This window comes from Nanorana parkeri, unplaced genomic scaffold (genome assembly GCF_000935625.1).
Source record: "Nanorana parkeri isolate BGI_ZX_2015 unplaced genomic scaffold, ASM93562v1 scaffold16, whole genome shotgun sequence".
Taxonomy (NCBI): domain Eukaryota; kingdom Metazoa; phylum Chordata; class Amphibia; order Anura; family Dicroglossidae; genus Nanorana; species Nanorana parkeri.
Genome location: NW_017306284.1, coordinates 3,842,563 through 3,859,006, shown reverse-complemented (window position 1 = coordinate 3,859,006; position 16,444 = coordinate 3,842,563). Strand labels below are relative to the sequence as shown.

General features: G+C 43.3%; 1 protein-coding gene across 1 annotated transcript in view; it reads left to right on the top strand.

The window, feature by feature from the left end:
• Positions 1-16,444, top strand: part of LRP12 (LDL receptor related protein 12) — a 48,394-nt gene that overhangs the window by 20,959 nt on the left and 10,991 nt on the right. The window contains exon 2 of the mRNA XM_018559464.1: positions 8,575-8,631. Coding sequence (XP_018414966.1) covers positions 8,575-8,631 — 57 coding nt within the window. The remainder of the gene's footprint in view (positions 1-8,574; positions 8,632-16,444) is intronic.

The window sequence follows — 16,444 nt, the reverse complement described above, 5'->3', positions numbered from 1 at the left end:
GTTGTCACGTGCACGCGCGCACACACTCGCCATATTTGCTTCACAAATAAAATGTAAAAGGTTACTACCTAAAGAGATATAAAATGGTAGAGCAGCTTGCTTTGAGGCTTGCTTTGTCTGATTGAAGCCTCAGATAAAAGCTGGCCATACACTCTGTTTCTTCTGGCATGAAGTTTGGCTGTATGATGTTGGCCATCAGAAATCTAGTACTGTTCATGAAAGCTCTGGACTGAGGGCTTGGTCACACGATGTCCGGATTCTGTCCAGACCAGAACAGTTAGCTCCTGCACTAAATACGCATCGCAATGTATCCCTATGTGTTTTATGGGCTCCAGTTTACACCAGCGCAGTGCTTTCCGTTCCGGACAGAAAAAATACTGCATGTCACATTTTATCTGGTCTGGAAAAAATGTGCAGAAATGTGTACGAACATGTCAAAAACATGTTGGAAACGCACTGCAGCTAACTACAAAAAAAAGTGTATTCTTGCTCCACTTTTGATGAAGGCCGGAAGTGACCTGAAGGCGAATATTGCAGCAGATGCTAGTTTTGTTATTTTATCCTTTTATAGTATTACATTTTCAATAATGAATCCAGGTCAAAAAATAAATATACATTGCCCAGAAAAGTATTTCTTTACATATTTGCCGCAACTCTTACACTCATCATGGCTCCAGCTCTCTCGGCTCCACTTCCTTGAACTGCCTGTCCAGTACAAGTCAAGTGATTTATTCGGCATTTGAAATGGCTTATAAACCTTTTGACTTTATTATCACTTTAAGACCTTATTCACACAAAATGTGCAGAAACCTGCGTCCAGGAGTGACAGGTGCTGCGTATAGCCACCTGTACAACTCAGTGACCGGATCCAAATGTTCACATCCGTACAGTTGCACGCTCTTGGATATAGACAGTCCCTGTCCTTCCCGGGTGCAGGTTTCTGCGAGGACGTGAGCGCTGTACGGTGTAAATAAGGCCTTTTTTCATTTTTATCTTTTTTTATTTGCCTTCATTTGGGTCTTTTTATATCTCTGCAACAATAATTTAAAGGCAGGTTTATTTTCAAAATAACTTTATTAGATGGACTTACTAGTAGTATTTATGAGCAGTGACTCCTGATGGAACAATAAACCTGCGGGCTCGGTCACATCTAAACATGTGGTTTTGACATGTTTTCAAGACGCGCTGAAAAAGCGATCAAGCAAGACCTTGTTATTCGGATCTGTAAATCTCAACATCTGAATAAATACTGTTGTGAAGTTGGCAAGACGTTTCTAAAATGTTATTTCCCTTTTTCTAGTTAGAACTTTTCACAACCCTGGATGGTGACATCCTCTCCGACGAGAGCAATGACATGGGAACTTCTCGAAATAACTATCTTGGGAGTAATTGGGGATTCCATCCTAAGACAGAAATAACGCGTAAATACATTTACCGTAATGGGTTGGTTGCCTTTTGTAGTTCCCGTAAAAAAGAAAATATATAAAAAATCGTCTACATAAATATTGCCTGAGGAATATTTTTTTTTTTTTTTTTTGCTTGAATGAGTATTAAACTATAAAGCCAAAACCTTCTTCTTTTATTTTGGATAGTATAGAAGTGTTATAATAACCTCACTTTTGTATGCAATTTAGATCCCATTCTATAGGGCAGAACAACAGCAAGGAAATCCTGTGTACACGTCTTGTAATATTCTTGCAGTTTGCATCTTTTAATGCAGTTTTTGTCCTCTATTATTTACTCACAGATCTCATATTTGTGCCAAGCTTCACTTGCCTTTTAAATGTTTAATATTCTGTTTCCGAAGCTGCAGAGTGGAAGGACGTGGGATTTTCACTCCGGGCAGCTGTCTGTCCATATGCAGCTGATATTTTTAGTTCCCGGCACATTTTGCCAACATGTTTTTCCTACTGTTGCACAGAGCTTGTATTTGGTCTGTGTGCACTGCTGAGCTGTCCTCACAGAAGGTAACACAATGACCCCCAGTGGTTATGGGATTCCGCTGTATCAAAGTTTGGTCTTGAGGATAACTGGGAGTTTTAATACAGCATGGCCCCTAGATCAGCCTTTCTCAACCAGGGTGCTGTGGCACCATAGGGCGCCTTCTGCCTTCTCAAGGGGTGCCTCGAAATTTTCACACAGTGGCATGCCTTTCCATGGAGCAGACAGTTTTCTGATGTGAAGAGGGGACTTTGATGTGAAAGGGGCGACTTTTCACATGAAAGTCTCCCCCCTGATGTGAGGGCCCCTACTGTAAGAGGTGGGGCTCCTGAAAGTATGGGGCTCCTGATGTTAAGGAAGGATTATGTGAACAGGGACCTCTAGTGTGAAAGGACAAGGCTCCTGATGTGAAGGGAGCTTCGGTGTGAAAGTAAGAGCTCCTAATATAAAGGGGGGTGGTGGGGATTCTTGTGTGGAAGGAGGGGCTGCTGATGTGAAGGGAGCTCCGTTGTGAAAGGGGGGGGCTCCCAATATAAAGGGGGTTCTGGTGTGGAAGGAGCTGCTCATGATGTGAAGGGAGCTCTGGTGTGAAAAGAGGGGGCTCTTAATATAAAGGGAGATCTGGTGTAAAAGGCCAGATTCTAATGTGAAGATGGGGGGGGGGGCACTGATGTTAAGGGAGCCTCCTGATTTGAAGTGGGAACACCAATTTTTGTGTGGTGTGTGTGTTCCTCCCCCCTCCCCCTTTCTGGTGGTCCCCCACTATACCAGACACTATATCTGGGAAAATGCTCGGGTATGGACTTCAGAGGGGCCCACAATAATGTTTTCTACATTTTTACGTTCACATTTTAGAATGAGTTGCCTCGAGATTTTGCATACTTATGAAGGGTGCCGCGACTGATCAAAAGGGTTGAGAAACGCTGCCCTAGATCACTGTCCCGCGTGTATGACCATATGTACAGTCATAAACTAATCTGTTGGTACCCTTACAGCTCATTGATACAATGCTTCATTCCTCCTGAAAAGTGATGAAACCAAAATCAATTGTCTTGTGAATACCTGCATGACTATGCTATTACAGTACCTTTAATAAATAAGAAAATAATCATTACCAAGACCATTAATTGGGCAACAAAAAAAGCTTCTGTCAGATATTTATTGCTGTTGATGCCCCTTTTAGGGGTATATTCACCCCCTCTTTATCCTGGTCACTATTGACACCAAGGAAAAATCCAAAGCGTTACAGTTGTCTCCGCTACAGGCAATCTTCCATTGGGGACACCTGTTGCTCTGACAACAGAAGAGAGAATTGTCCTCACTTGAAAGAGATTTTCTCTCACTTCCTGTTTTCTTCAGGAAGCAAAGAGCAATCTCCCTTTTTATAAGACCCGCAAAGCAAAAAACTTATGGGATTTAGCTATTTCTTACTTTATTCTAACAATTTTTTTAATATATACACATTTAAATGCATTTTAGTGATGTGGGTGCGGTGTCTGAAGTAGGGAATGCTATGCTGGTGCTAAGCCTGCTCGATTCAGGGACTCAAGGTCACTATACATGTTACAACCTGGCCATACAGTCCGCTTTAGATTTACCCAAACTGTCATGAAGACCCGCCTAATCTGTCCAATGAATTTACCTCCAGTCAGGCAGGCTCTTGTACTACATAGTTTGCTTGATCTAAAGGACATTGTACAAGTACATTGCAATGTGTGTGTGGTGAGCCATAATGAACAACAAGCCCACTGTGTGGGATTGAAGCTCAGGAAGCTAAAATCACCCTGAAAGCACCCATATGGTTCACCTTCAGAAGAATCATGTCTGATTACCTGGCAAGAGCAACATGAATTCATGAGAGAAAAGGGAACTTTTATTTTGCTTTTGTCTGTTTTATTTTTGAGCATTAAAACATTTCCTCTCTGGTGACTCCTAAAACTCAATTTTGCCCATCATACCTTACCACAAAATGGGCTGTAATATGAATGGGCCTCATGACTCCAGAAATGAGGCATTAGCTTAGGTAGTTGTAATAGCAGATCTTACAGCATTACACCATTTACATCAGGGGCGCCCACTATTTTTCGTCTGGAGATCTACTTTTCAAATGACAAGCTCATTCAGCCTTAGCCAGCTCCTTTTGCGCCTGAGGCAAGGAAAATAAACTAAGTGACAGAACGGAGCCGCTGTGACAGAACGGACGAGCAGTGAGGGGAGAGAGAGGCGTCTGCTGTCAGATCCTGGCCGAACGTCTCTCTCTCTCTCTCTCTCTCTCCTCCCTGCTCTGCATTATAGTGACAGCGGCTCCGTCCTCCCCCGCCGCCGGTTCCTTCACGTCTTCTCGGATCCCCGCTGGGGAGAGCAGCGGGGATCCAGAGAAGCGGCGGGAGATCGCGATCGACCTTGTGGGCACACCTGATTTACATCATCAACGTTGAGATTTAAACCAGACGTTGCCTGCTTAAGGTCTTCATTAGGTAGGTGTGTGCAGGCAAGTTCAAGTTCAACTGTTATTTTGTTGTTTTCCTGCCTGTTACTGGAGATCCTTTGATACAGAGAGTGAAAGAATAACTGACAGCGTTCTATTTCCAGTAATCCTTTTTGAGCGAGCTGTTTAAAAATTCAGCAGCCCCAAGGCAGACAAGCAGTGTGTTTGTAGCTGCTCACACCTGAGCGAATCCCACACATGTAATAAACATACAGTCTACTATTTCATTCCACATCAGCTCCCTCTAGAAAGGTGACTTTCCTTCCAAGGTGTGCTGCCGTCTTCTTCCCTACTGTAATTAATTGGATGAATAACATTTCTCAACTGAATGTTCATATACTCCCATGGTTTGTGTATCACTGGGTATATTTCTTAGTTTGGAGTAGGGCTGCAACAACTAATCGACATAATCGATTATAATCGATTATTGAAAAAGTTGTCAACTTTTTTAATCATCGATTAATCGGCTTCTGATTGGTTGGCCCTCTTTACGGCTCCACACACGCTGCGCGCCGCACCTGCTCCCCACCTCACGTTCGCCACTGCCAGACCCGCCCGCATCCACGCTCCACACGCCGTATCTCCTCCCCGCCTCACGTTCACCGCCCACATCCACGATCGCACAGGGACGTGGGGAGAAGTAGTAAGGAGGAGCAGGTGTGGGGGGATGACAGCCGCCGATAGACAGGTAAGCCTACACTTTCCCACACGTGGTGCTCCATAATGTATTGCTGGGATTTGTATTCCTCTATAGATGATGGTACATTGTGCTGTATATTATACATATGAATACAAATCCCAGCAATACATTATACACTGTATGTATAGTGTACTATTGCTGGGATTTGTTGTACTCTATAGCTGGTGGTATTCTGCATTGCGCTGTATAGAGGACTACAAATCCCAGCAATAATGCATTATAGAGCGCAATGCAGAATACCACCAGCTATAGAGGAGTACAACAAATCCCAGCAATAGTACATTATACAGTGGTGCAATGCCGAATAGCACTAGCTATAGAGGACTACAAAACCCAGCAATAGTACATTATACAGCGCAATGCAGAATACCCCCAGCTATAATGTACTATTGCTGGGATTTGTTGTATGCCTCTATAGCTGGTGGTATTCTGCATTGTGCTGTATAATGTATTGCTGGGTTTTGTAGTCCTCTACAGCCGGTGCCATTCTGCATTCATTGCTGTATAATTTTACACTTTTTATTTCACTATATTGCACACCACACTTTTGTTTTCTTTTTTACTTCCACCGTTCCAAGCTTGCTCCTGTGATGGAGTACACTGAATACAAACTAGTAGTCCCATCACTGGAGCCATTTTTTTAAATGTATTTTATTTTGTATCCGATTAACCGATTAATCGAACTTAATAATCGGCTAACTAATCGATTTTGAAAATAATTGTTAGCTGCAGCTCTAGTTTGGAGAGGACATGGACTGTCCACCACTATTAACGACTGCTATCTTGCAGTGCTTGGAGGGTGAGCCATGTGATCTCTTCCTCGACTGTTTAAGATAGAAAATTGGGATGCCATTAACTGCTAGTTGGGAGATATAACTCCGCAGGGATCCCCAAATGTTTTAAGAAATGTAGCCCTTGTATTACACCCATACATTGGTAGTTAATGTTGTGACGCCTTGGTTCTCAACTGGTGGGTCGTGACCCCCCCCCAAATTTTTATGCTTCATTTTAATATTTAATTCTAGAATGAATGGAGTCTCCTGTATGGAAACCACATTCAATGTTGGAATTTTTTTTGTTTTGAGAAAATAATTTCCATTATACCTTTCTTTTTTTTTTTTTTATTTGTGTCGCTACAGTCAAAAATGATTGTGGAACCTAACTATCAGAAAATCAAACGAACATTCCAAAAACATATTTTGTTTTCTAATGAAATTCTACTGGTGTATGGCCAGCTTTGGATCTGAGGGGCTGGAGGGCACTTTAGGGTGATTGTCCATGCATAGCCAGTGCTCTCTTTTGGTACCCATGTGTATTGAAAATTTACTGATCACGTACTTCTTAGTTTCTGCTCATATATGTTATATTTTTATCTTAATTTTATTTTTCTCTCACGTTCATTGAAGGACACGGGATAACAGATCGTAGATCCTGAGTAGTAGCATTATAATTCAGGATCTACGATCTGTTGCCCTGTGTACTTCAATAAACGGATAGAAAAGGATTTTACTGTCAGTACAAAAATCCTATTTTTTTTCCTTTTGACTTAAACATCTGGCGTGAATTACATCATCCAGATTATTCCAGTGTCCTCGCTGTGACCCTTTTTTGTCTGGCTGACATTGCACGCTCTACAGCTTACACACATTGCTGTTCAATCTGCGCATTGTGTATCTGTGTACGATCTGTATGTTGCACTGCATTGCCTCCATCCACTGTACCTCTCATGTGTGATCTGGAATTCTGCAGAACTTGTTCTTCAGCAGCTGGTCCCCCGTCCTCGATCCTTATACGGCCTCAAGTTAAACTAGAGCATAACATTTATTTGACACGTGCACGTCTTTGCAGGAGATCAATACATGAAAACATAAACACATCAGAAGCTGGCTGCTTCTCACTACATGTCCCAGAAGATATGCTTTGCTATTAAAGGAGAGCTCCAGAAAAGCACAGTACTGAAAAGCATTACCCATGAGGACAGGCATGTACTTGTGTCTGCATTGTATTTTTGGATGTGTGGCTTACAGCAAAGAATGGCCTCCTTACAGCACAAGGGGGGCATTTATCAAGCAAATTACCAACACAGTTGGAAGCATATCAGGCTGTTGGTGCATTTGCAACCCCTGGAGTCTCGAATCCTGGGCAGCAAATGAAGAGATTTAGCACTGAAGATGAGGGAGAAATTGTCTGTAATAAAATAAGTCAAGGCAACTGGACTTGCTGTATTTTTCTTGAAGATGTTTCACTGGACATCCGACCAGCTTTCTCAATTCAGAAGTACAGCAAGTCCAGTTGCCTTGACTTATTTTTTACAGATACAGTGGTACCTCGGGTTCATGAGCCTAATTCGTTCCGGGATTCTGGTTGTGAACCGAATCAAACTGTGATCTCGACTAGAGGAAGCCATGACCATGTGTCAGAGTAGGGAAAATGGCAGTTGTGTTCGTCACCGGAAGCGGAGTTCGTGAACGGAGGCAACATTTTGCTGAACTTCCTGTTCGCGAACAGAAGCGTTCGTGAGCTGAGGTACCACTGTATACCATGACCTGGATGAATGAAAACCTTCACAGACACGAGGGAGAAATTTGGTTTTAAATAGACATACAGTTAAAGTGAGTGTATTCTCATTTCATCCCTGGTCTGTCAAGGAAAATTCAGAGCTGTCCTGTGTCCTTAGCCTGTGGTATGTCAAGGGGTCTAATCAGCTCTGCTTCTGATGTTTTACGTAGTATTATGCAAAAAGTCATCTCGGCAAGGCTGACATGCTGCAATTTTGGTTCATTGAAGGCAGTGTATTGTTGGTCACAGGGCATTAGAAGTACATCTCTGCTCTGATCAGCAGGTATTTTTCTGTACTTGCAAGGTCATTAAAAGGGATTAAAATGGGGAACTGTGCATGTAATGCAGAGATGTGCTGCAATACCACACCACTTCTGATCGCACTGGTGGTGCCGTTCTTTTCCAATGGCACGCCAGGCGGGTCGCGTGGTTTTCCGCAGCGATTCTGCCCATGCAATTGAACACGATTGCGGCTAAAAAAAAGACTAATTTTCTGCCTTACAACTTCTTCTATTTAGCATTGTTTTGCTGTGGAACAGAATTGATAAATGTGCCACAAGGAGTTCTGTATATGCTTTAGACTACAGGAACTTTTGCAGACTCTGTGGCCTGCGAACTGAAAAAGAAATGAAAATACCTACAAAGTAAACTAAAGAATAGAGAATGTAGAGGGAGCTGTCAAAAAGATGTTGAAGTAGTGTTCTTTACAAGCAGCTATAGAAGGCAGAGATGAAAGTTTCAGTAAATGAATTATAGATTGTACCCCGGGATCACTGAGAGTGTTGGAAGTATTTCTAAGATCTGCTATTGCTGACTTGACAAAGGTCTGTATGACTGTTGAAGATTTGTGATCTGTTGTACTGAGCATTTTTTTTCTTTCTTGTAGAAAATGGCACCTATGGTGAGCACTCTGAAAATGTTCGTCTCTCAGGACTCCCAGTTGGTAAGTCTCTTGTTTTAATATCTCTACAACCAAAATAGACGCTTCCGACAAGTATGAACTGCAGAAGCTTTTAGTGCCTCTAACCTACCTGAATGCTGGGGTATTCTGATTGGCAGATCTTCCGTACATCCTGGTAGTGTTGAAGCTTGCCTATTCTCTCCTACTTGCCACATGTTCCTATTCTACAGCAGCTCTTTATAAGGAAGGGCCGACAGCATTGTGTTGGGGAATGAAGAGGTGGACAAACTATGACACTCGGGTCGTTTCAGCACCCGTTCAGAACTACATAATATGAAAGCAGGAGCTGGTTAAAGTGACACTAAACTCCCGAGTTAAATCTTAAAAATGCGTTCAAGTGATGGACTACAATCTCGCCACAAATTAGTAAACTAAACATGAGATTGTAGTCCATCATGGGAGCGAGCTTGGAGCTGTGGCTTCTTTACAACACACACAGGGACCATGGGGAACAAAAGTAGCCCCCCTCCAGAAGGAAGGACAGTGTCAGCACCAATTCAGAGATTATTTGAGGATCAGCCAAGCGATACATAAATAGGATACATTTTTGTTAAGGTATTCAAATGTATTTTTAAGATTTAACGCCTGGGTTTGGTGTCACTTTAAATCACGAAGTATACCCGGTTAAGGCCTTGTTCAAGGTGTTACACCTAACATGCTTTTATAGGAAACCTTTTCTGAGAGGAACAAGGAGACGCCAGTTGCTGACTCATTCTGCGACAGTTATCTGGCTGCCATGCAGATCCTGTTGCTTCAGTACTTTAAATTGTTGTCTCAGGACAAGAATTCTGATATGGACTTCTGACTCTCCTGATCTCCATACTTTTTTTGAAAAGTAATTTTTATTCAGTTTTTTGCAGAGAACATACATTAACAACAGTCACCTACAGCAGTAGGGGTACAACTTAGTCTTAACATCCCACACCCCCACCCTCCATCCCCACATAACAAAACCCCCCCAATCCCCCTCCCCACAACCTTGTGCCAAGTCGTGCCCCAGGACCAAGTATACCACCAGAGCCAGATATTTCAGAATGCCTTAGTGCCAAAAAAGAAAACAAAATGGTGTATCTCCAATCCCCCACAACAGGGGAGGCTGAGTGCCCGGATAAACACAATGAGTCTAACAGTCTCCCGTAATTATCTTAAAAGACAGGATTTCTCGATCGGAGGCAGCGGAGCTTCACCCGACACGTGCGCTCACTCTCACATCGCGGCCACGCCCCTGATCTCCATACTTGACCCGGCTAATTGACTCAAAGCCCTGAAATCAATGCATTAGCAGAGCAGCTAAGGAACTAACATTTATAAAAGAGGATCAGCAGTGTAAACCCCCATATTTCTCTCAGATAAGGTTTACTTTTAGAAAGGTAAGCACTTACTCCACCATACCTGGTGCAAATGGATACACAATGGTTCTTCACAAACTCCACATATTATGCAGTCTTTCTCACAGATTACCACTCGCAGATTACCACTGAATTCCTCCATCAGTTAAAAGCTCCTCTTTATCAGAGCAGTAAGGGCATCCTGCCCCTCTACGCTGGCATGCTACAAGCCTCCGTTTCAACCATGGCAGCCCGTAATGTACACAAGCACTTCTGAGCTTCTGTTCCAGCAGTGCCGGCTTCTCAAACACTATCGGAGCTCCATCATCAACTCCTAAATGAAATATAGGAAACCCTTCTAGTGCAATATTTCTAAAAATAATCTAAAATAATGGTTTACTTATAATTTTAGAACTGTGTACATTGTAACAGAGACACCATCCCATACGATGATGGTCTGCACGAGGCCGACACTCGTCAGCGGTGGATAATGGGTTAAAGCAGGGCTGGACAAATCCTGGGATTCAGGTAGTCCGAACTTTAAAAATTACAGCTGGTGCCCAACTTTTTAGCTTTTCTCTAGTTGTTGTCAATGGAGCTGGCTCCTTAAAAAAAAATCCTGGATGGGAAAGACTGGCTCCTGAATTTCATATGGATTGTCCACCCCTGGACTAAAACTTTGAGCCACTTAGGAATTTAGGAAGCTGGACAATGTTTCTACTAAAAATGCTCATACATTATGTAAATTCGTTCGCTTCTTCAGGAAATTCACACAGTGGGTGTAGCTGTTGGCAACTTTTTGGCTGGCATCCCTCGATCAGTTGATCAAAAGAGCCGGTCGGCAAATCTTAAAACAAAGCCGGCAGCCACTGTCGGAATACAAAGCAAACATCGGGGGTCCTGCAATCAACATGCCTGAGCGTTGACGGAGGGATCTGTTTTTATTTTTTTCATTCAGCCCGCAGGTTAAACAAAAAAATAGAAAAGCTCCTCTTTTCAAAGAGTTTTTTTTCTTCATCTTGGAGGGGGGGAGGTACCAAGCAACTACAGTGGCTAGCAAAAGTATTTACCCCCTTGGCATTTTTCCTATTTTGTTGCATTACCACCTAGAATTAAAATTGATTTTTTTTTGTGGGGTTGTATAATTTGGTTTACACAACATGTCTACCAGTTTGTATCACAATAAAAAATATTTTGCATCTTCAAACAAAAAAGAAAGGCAAAACAAAACCTTGCGTGTGCATAACTATTTCACCCCCCTCCCAAAGTCAATACTTTGTAGAGCCGCCTGTTGCAGCAATTACAGCTGTGAGTTGCTTGGGGTACATCTCTATAAGCTTGGCACATCTAGCCACTGGGATTTTTTGCCCATTCTTCAAGGCAAAACTGCTCCAGCTCCTTCAAGTTGGATGGGTTTCACTGGTGTACAGCAATTTTGAAGTCATGTCACAGATGCTCAATTGGATTGAGGGCTGGGCACTGACTAGGCCATTCCAAAACATTTAAATATTTCCCCTTAAACCGTTCAAGTGTTGCTTTAGCAGTATGCTTAGACTCATCCTGCTGGAAGGTGAACCTCCGTCCCAATGTCAAATCTCTGCAGACTGAAACAGGTGTCTCAAGAATTTCCCTGTATTTTTAGCGCCATCCATCATTCCTTCAATTCTAACCAGTTTGCCGGTCCCTGCCAATAAAAAAACACCCCCATAGCATGATGCTGCCACCACCATGCTTCACTGTGGGGACCGTGTTCTCCGGGTGATGAGGTCTTGGGTTTGTGCTAGGACATAACGTTTTCCTTGAACGCTAATAAGCTCCATTTTAGTCTCATCTGACCAGACTACCTTCTTCCATATGTTTGGGAAGTCTACAACATGCCTTTTGGCAAAACGCAAAAAGAATACTTTTGCAAGCCACTGTCATTTAAACCTTCCTAATGTTACCCTTGGCTTGGCTGCAAAGAAACATTGAGTCAGGAGGTGGCAAAGGAGCATGGATGGTGAGCATAACTTGCTGGCATGGTGGGCTAAGGGAAGATGACGTCACTTTGCTATTAATGGCCAAAGTGACATTGTCTCTTAAGATCGGATGCAGACTGCTGCCTTAGTCCACAACTGAATCCCTTATTGCATACACATTATGCAGTCCGTGTGTAAAAGACAGAGATAGATCTGTAAGCGTGGTGCCAGCCCCCTGCCCCAGAAAAATGACAATGATGTAAGCTGTCTCTACACATTTGGCTGTGGAGCCTCCTGCTGCATGCAATGCGGGAAATTAAGCAGCCGAACTCTGAAAATATTCCGAATAGATTAAAGTGACATCTGCCTGCCTCTGAGCAGATTTCACTTAGCTAAATCGTCTGCCTAATTTCCTTCCTACGTAAGCCTTGCATTAGTTGGCTGATGGGAAGACAGTCGCGTTCAGCGATTCCATGAAATGAAAATTGTTCCCGGGTTCTGTGGAATGGAAGTGTGGAGGGAAGATGGTTACTTGGTTACTAATTCAAGTCTGACTAACTTTTTCTTTATCCATTATAAACAATCCGTCACATGGGAAAAAAAGTTCCCCCAACTGACTCATACTTTTGGGCTTTTTAACATCTTAAAGGGAACGAAAGAAATGTTTGCGAAGACATTGTTGATCCCCTTATGGGAAAAAAAATTGTTCTCTGGTTGTAATATTCACCCACTGGCTTTGATGCTTTTCAGCCACTGACCTGAAACAGACACGCAGATTAGGCATTCTGGCATTACGCTTACTACTTTGATTGTATGCTTGTGAGATGTTTCTGACAGAGACTGGCAACTAGCATGTTCAGAAGATCTGGAGTTGCAGACTACATATTAATCTTGTCCCTCAAAGCCCAACTCCGGGCACAAGACCAAAAAACCCTTGCAATAAGGCACCCGCACTGCAAGTGTTACCTGCTCATTAAGTCTAGGGGAGCAGAGATACGGAGTAATACTTGCCTTACTCCTCGCTCCTCTCCATCCGTGCGAGAGCTCCTGTGAAGTCTTTTCTGGCTGTAGTCACGCACTCGCCTCCTCCACATACACTGCAATGTTATTTGCACTGCATTGTATTTGATGATGTTGACGAACCACCTGGAGCACCAGGGAGAAAAGGAGGGTGCCAGAGCCAGCCAGTGCAGAGCATCGGGTAAATAACCTCTTCTTCTACCCCCTAGAACAGAGGTGGGCAAATTCTGGCCCTCTAGTTGTGGTGAATGTACAAATCCCATCATGCACCGGGCTCTGGGAGGCATTCCTGTGGCTGTGAGAATATTGCAATGTCTCATGTGACTTGTAGTTGCACAACAGCTGGAAGGTTGGAGTTTGCCCACCCCTACCTTAGACCTAACAAACATTAAACTCTCTTGTGAAAATGAGTTATACATACATGGACTTCCATAACTAATGTCTCCTAGCAATGTTCGTTGCCTAGCTTTTATATTGACTCAACAGCTACCATACATCCAAAGTCGTTGACCAAAAACAAGTGCCCAGATTAGGAGCCCTGACTTCGCTGGCTGTATTATTCCTCTGGCTCAGTGACCCTTCAGCGAACAAACTGCCTCCTGCTACAGCTATGAACTTCAAATTTTGACTCATCAGTCCAGAGCACCAACCCTAAAAACCCCATGGCCCCGATGTGGAAACAAGGCTAAGGGACTCAAGTATGCACGAAAATGTACAAACTAGGGTGCAAAAAAAATGTCAGCAGGTGCTCTGGATTGATGAGTCAAAATGTGAAATATTTGGCTGTAGCAGGAGGTAGTTTGTTTGCAGAAGGGCTGGAGAGCGGTACAATAATGAGTGTCTGCAGCAACAGGGAAGCATGGTGGAGGTTCCTCCAAGTCTGGGGCTGCATTTCTGCCAATGGAGTTGGAGATTTGGTCAGGATCAATGGTGTCCTCAATGCTGAGAAATACAAGCAGATACTTATCCATCATGCCCATACCATCAGGGAGGTGTGTGATTGGCCCCAAATGTATTCTGCAGCAGAACAACGACCCCCAACATACAGCCAATGTCATTAAGAACTATCTTCAGCATGAAGAAGAACAAGCAGTCCTGGAAGTGATGGTTTGGCCCCCACAGAGCCCTGATCTCAACATCGAGTCTGTGTGGGATTACATAAAGAGACAGAAGAATTTGAGGCAGCCGACATCCACAGAAGATCCATGCTTAGTTCTCTAAGATGTTCAGAACAATCTACCTGCCGAATTCCTTCAAAAACTGTGTGCAAGTGTACCTAGAAGAAGGCAAAGGGTAGTCACACCAAATATTGATTTGATTTGGATTTCTCTTTTGTTCATTTATGTTAATTGATCGAAAATAAACTATTAACCCTTTTTATTTATTTCTGAAAGCATTCTTACTTGACAGCATTTTTTTCACACCTGGCTAAAACTTGTTATATATTATATTAAATTAATGTAATATAATCTGTTGTTGCTGTTTTGGCTTCAAGGCAGTTTACATTCACGAGGTGTCATGGTGCCACCTGCTGGTGATAAAAGTTGTATACTCTAGTTCAGAGGTGGGCAATTATTTTTCCTTACGGGGCCACATAAAGTGGGACTGCTGTGGAGGGCCAACACATTGCTGTGAAGGTATGTAGGCACATACTCGCATATGTAAATTGATCCCAAAAAATGATGGGGGGGCAACTAATGTAGGAGTACTTCAATGGATGCAACTAATAATTAGCTGTCCCCATCGGAGGGCCCCCTTACATTGATCCCATCAGTGTACTCCCCACCTTCATAATTAAAGAAGGACTATGAGACGAGTGATTTTCACTCATCCTCATAGTTTGAGCCGACGTGTGACCAATGAAACTGTCACATGTCGGCTCAATAGATCGAGAAGTGAGCTAACACATACTGTCGCTCGCTTACTTCTTGATCATGTCCCTGCAGAGAGCTGTGATTGTCACTCACGGCTCCCTGCAGGGATTCCCCTCCCCGCTCTGATCCTCCAGCGCTGACTGGCGGAACGGACAGGGGGAGGGGGCATGTACAGCTGGCTCTGCCTCTAGATAGGCAGAGCCAGCTGTCAATCACGGAGCTGGGTGGAGCTCGACAGTTATGTTGGGATCTGTCAAGGCTGCGGCGGTCTCAGTGTACCGCGAGCTGTAGCTCTCTATATACTGAGCATTGGGTCACGGGAGGACGCTAGTTTATGTCCTCCTGTGACCCTCAGGAGAACTATGGGGAAAAGCCCTGACCCCATAGTTCTCCTTTAATGTAAGAGGGCACTCTAATGTAAGTGGACACTCCAATGAGGACCACTAATAATTAGTTGTTCATATCAGCATGTCCCCTTAAAGTGATTGTCCCCCATCAGAGTGCCCGCTTATTATTGTAGTTAATGTAAGGGGCCACTCTGATGGGGACAACCAGCGTAGGGGAGCACCCTGATGGGGACAACTAATTATTGTCCCAATTAGAGTTCCCCCTTACATTGCCCCCCCATAAAGTGCCACTTCATACTGTCCACACATACCTTATTTTCCTACTTTCAAGGCTGATGCATCCACTGTCGGCCAGCCATAACCGAGCACAGGTCTGCAATTGGTCTGTGTCCGGACTGCGGGCTAGACAGAGACAGCCAAAGGGTCAGATATGGCCCACGGGCCATAAACTGCCCTGGTCTGCTCTAGCTAGAAGCAGGGACTCTTAGCAGAATGACCAGACGTTTGTTTGGGAAGACTTGTCTGGATGGAGTGCAGCCTGCACATACCCTGAGGGTGTCCTGGAGGACAGAGTTTTGGGTCATTGCCCTCTCTCCTCCAGGTCCTTGACGCACACAAGCATGTTTGCAAGGCCCACCCTTGAGTTGGAGGGGGGGGGCTTTTTTTACTTAATGTTTTACCATTTGTCTGGAGCCAGAGAAGGACCAACACATAACACAGGACTGCACAATCAACTCAAACATTTCCTGATCACAATCTAACCCCCCACTACCACATTCGCCACCTCCCGCTTATGTAGCTCATTCTATTCCCATAGCTTGTCACATTTGTATTCATTGTTGCTTGCTTATCAAAGATAATCATTACCCATGCTAGCAGGCTCTTTAAAAAATAATCAGTGATGAATAAATAATGGTTACATAAGTGTGCTTGACATGTAGTTAAAGAAAATCTATTTTGTTTGCTATAGCTGTCCTATCTTTTTTTTCTGCAGCACGGTAAGATAACTGGGAACTGTTATGATAAAGTGTATCGAAGCCCAGGAGCAAAAATATAACCTATTGCAGTTTATCATCTGTAGATGTGGTGGCTGCATTAGCCTTTTTTTTTTTTTTTTTTTTTTTTTTTTTTTTTTTGGTGTTTTTTTTTTTTTTTTTTTTTTTTTTTTAATGTACAACAATCCAAAGTTAACGCAAATCCAAATTAAATAATCCAAAATGGCAAAGTTAAGAATAGGGTGATCAGGGCAATCAGGGGTGCCGTACCTT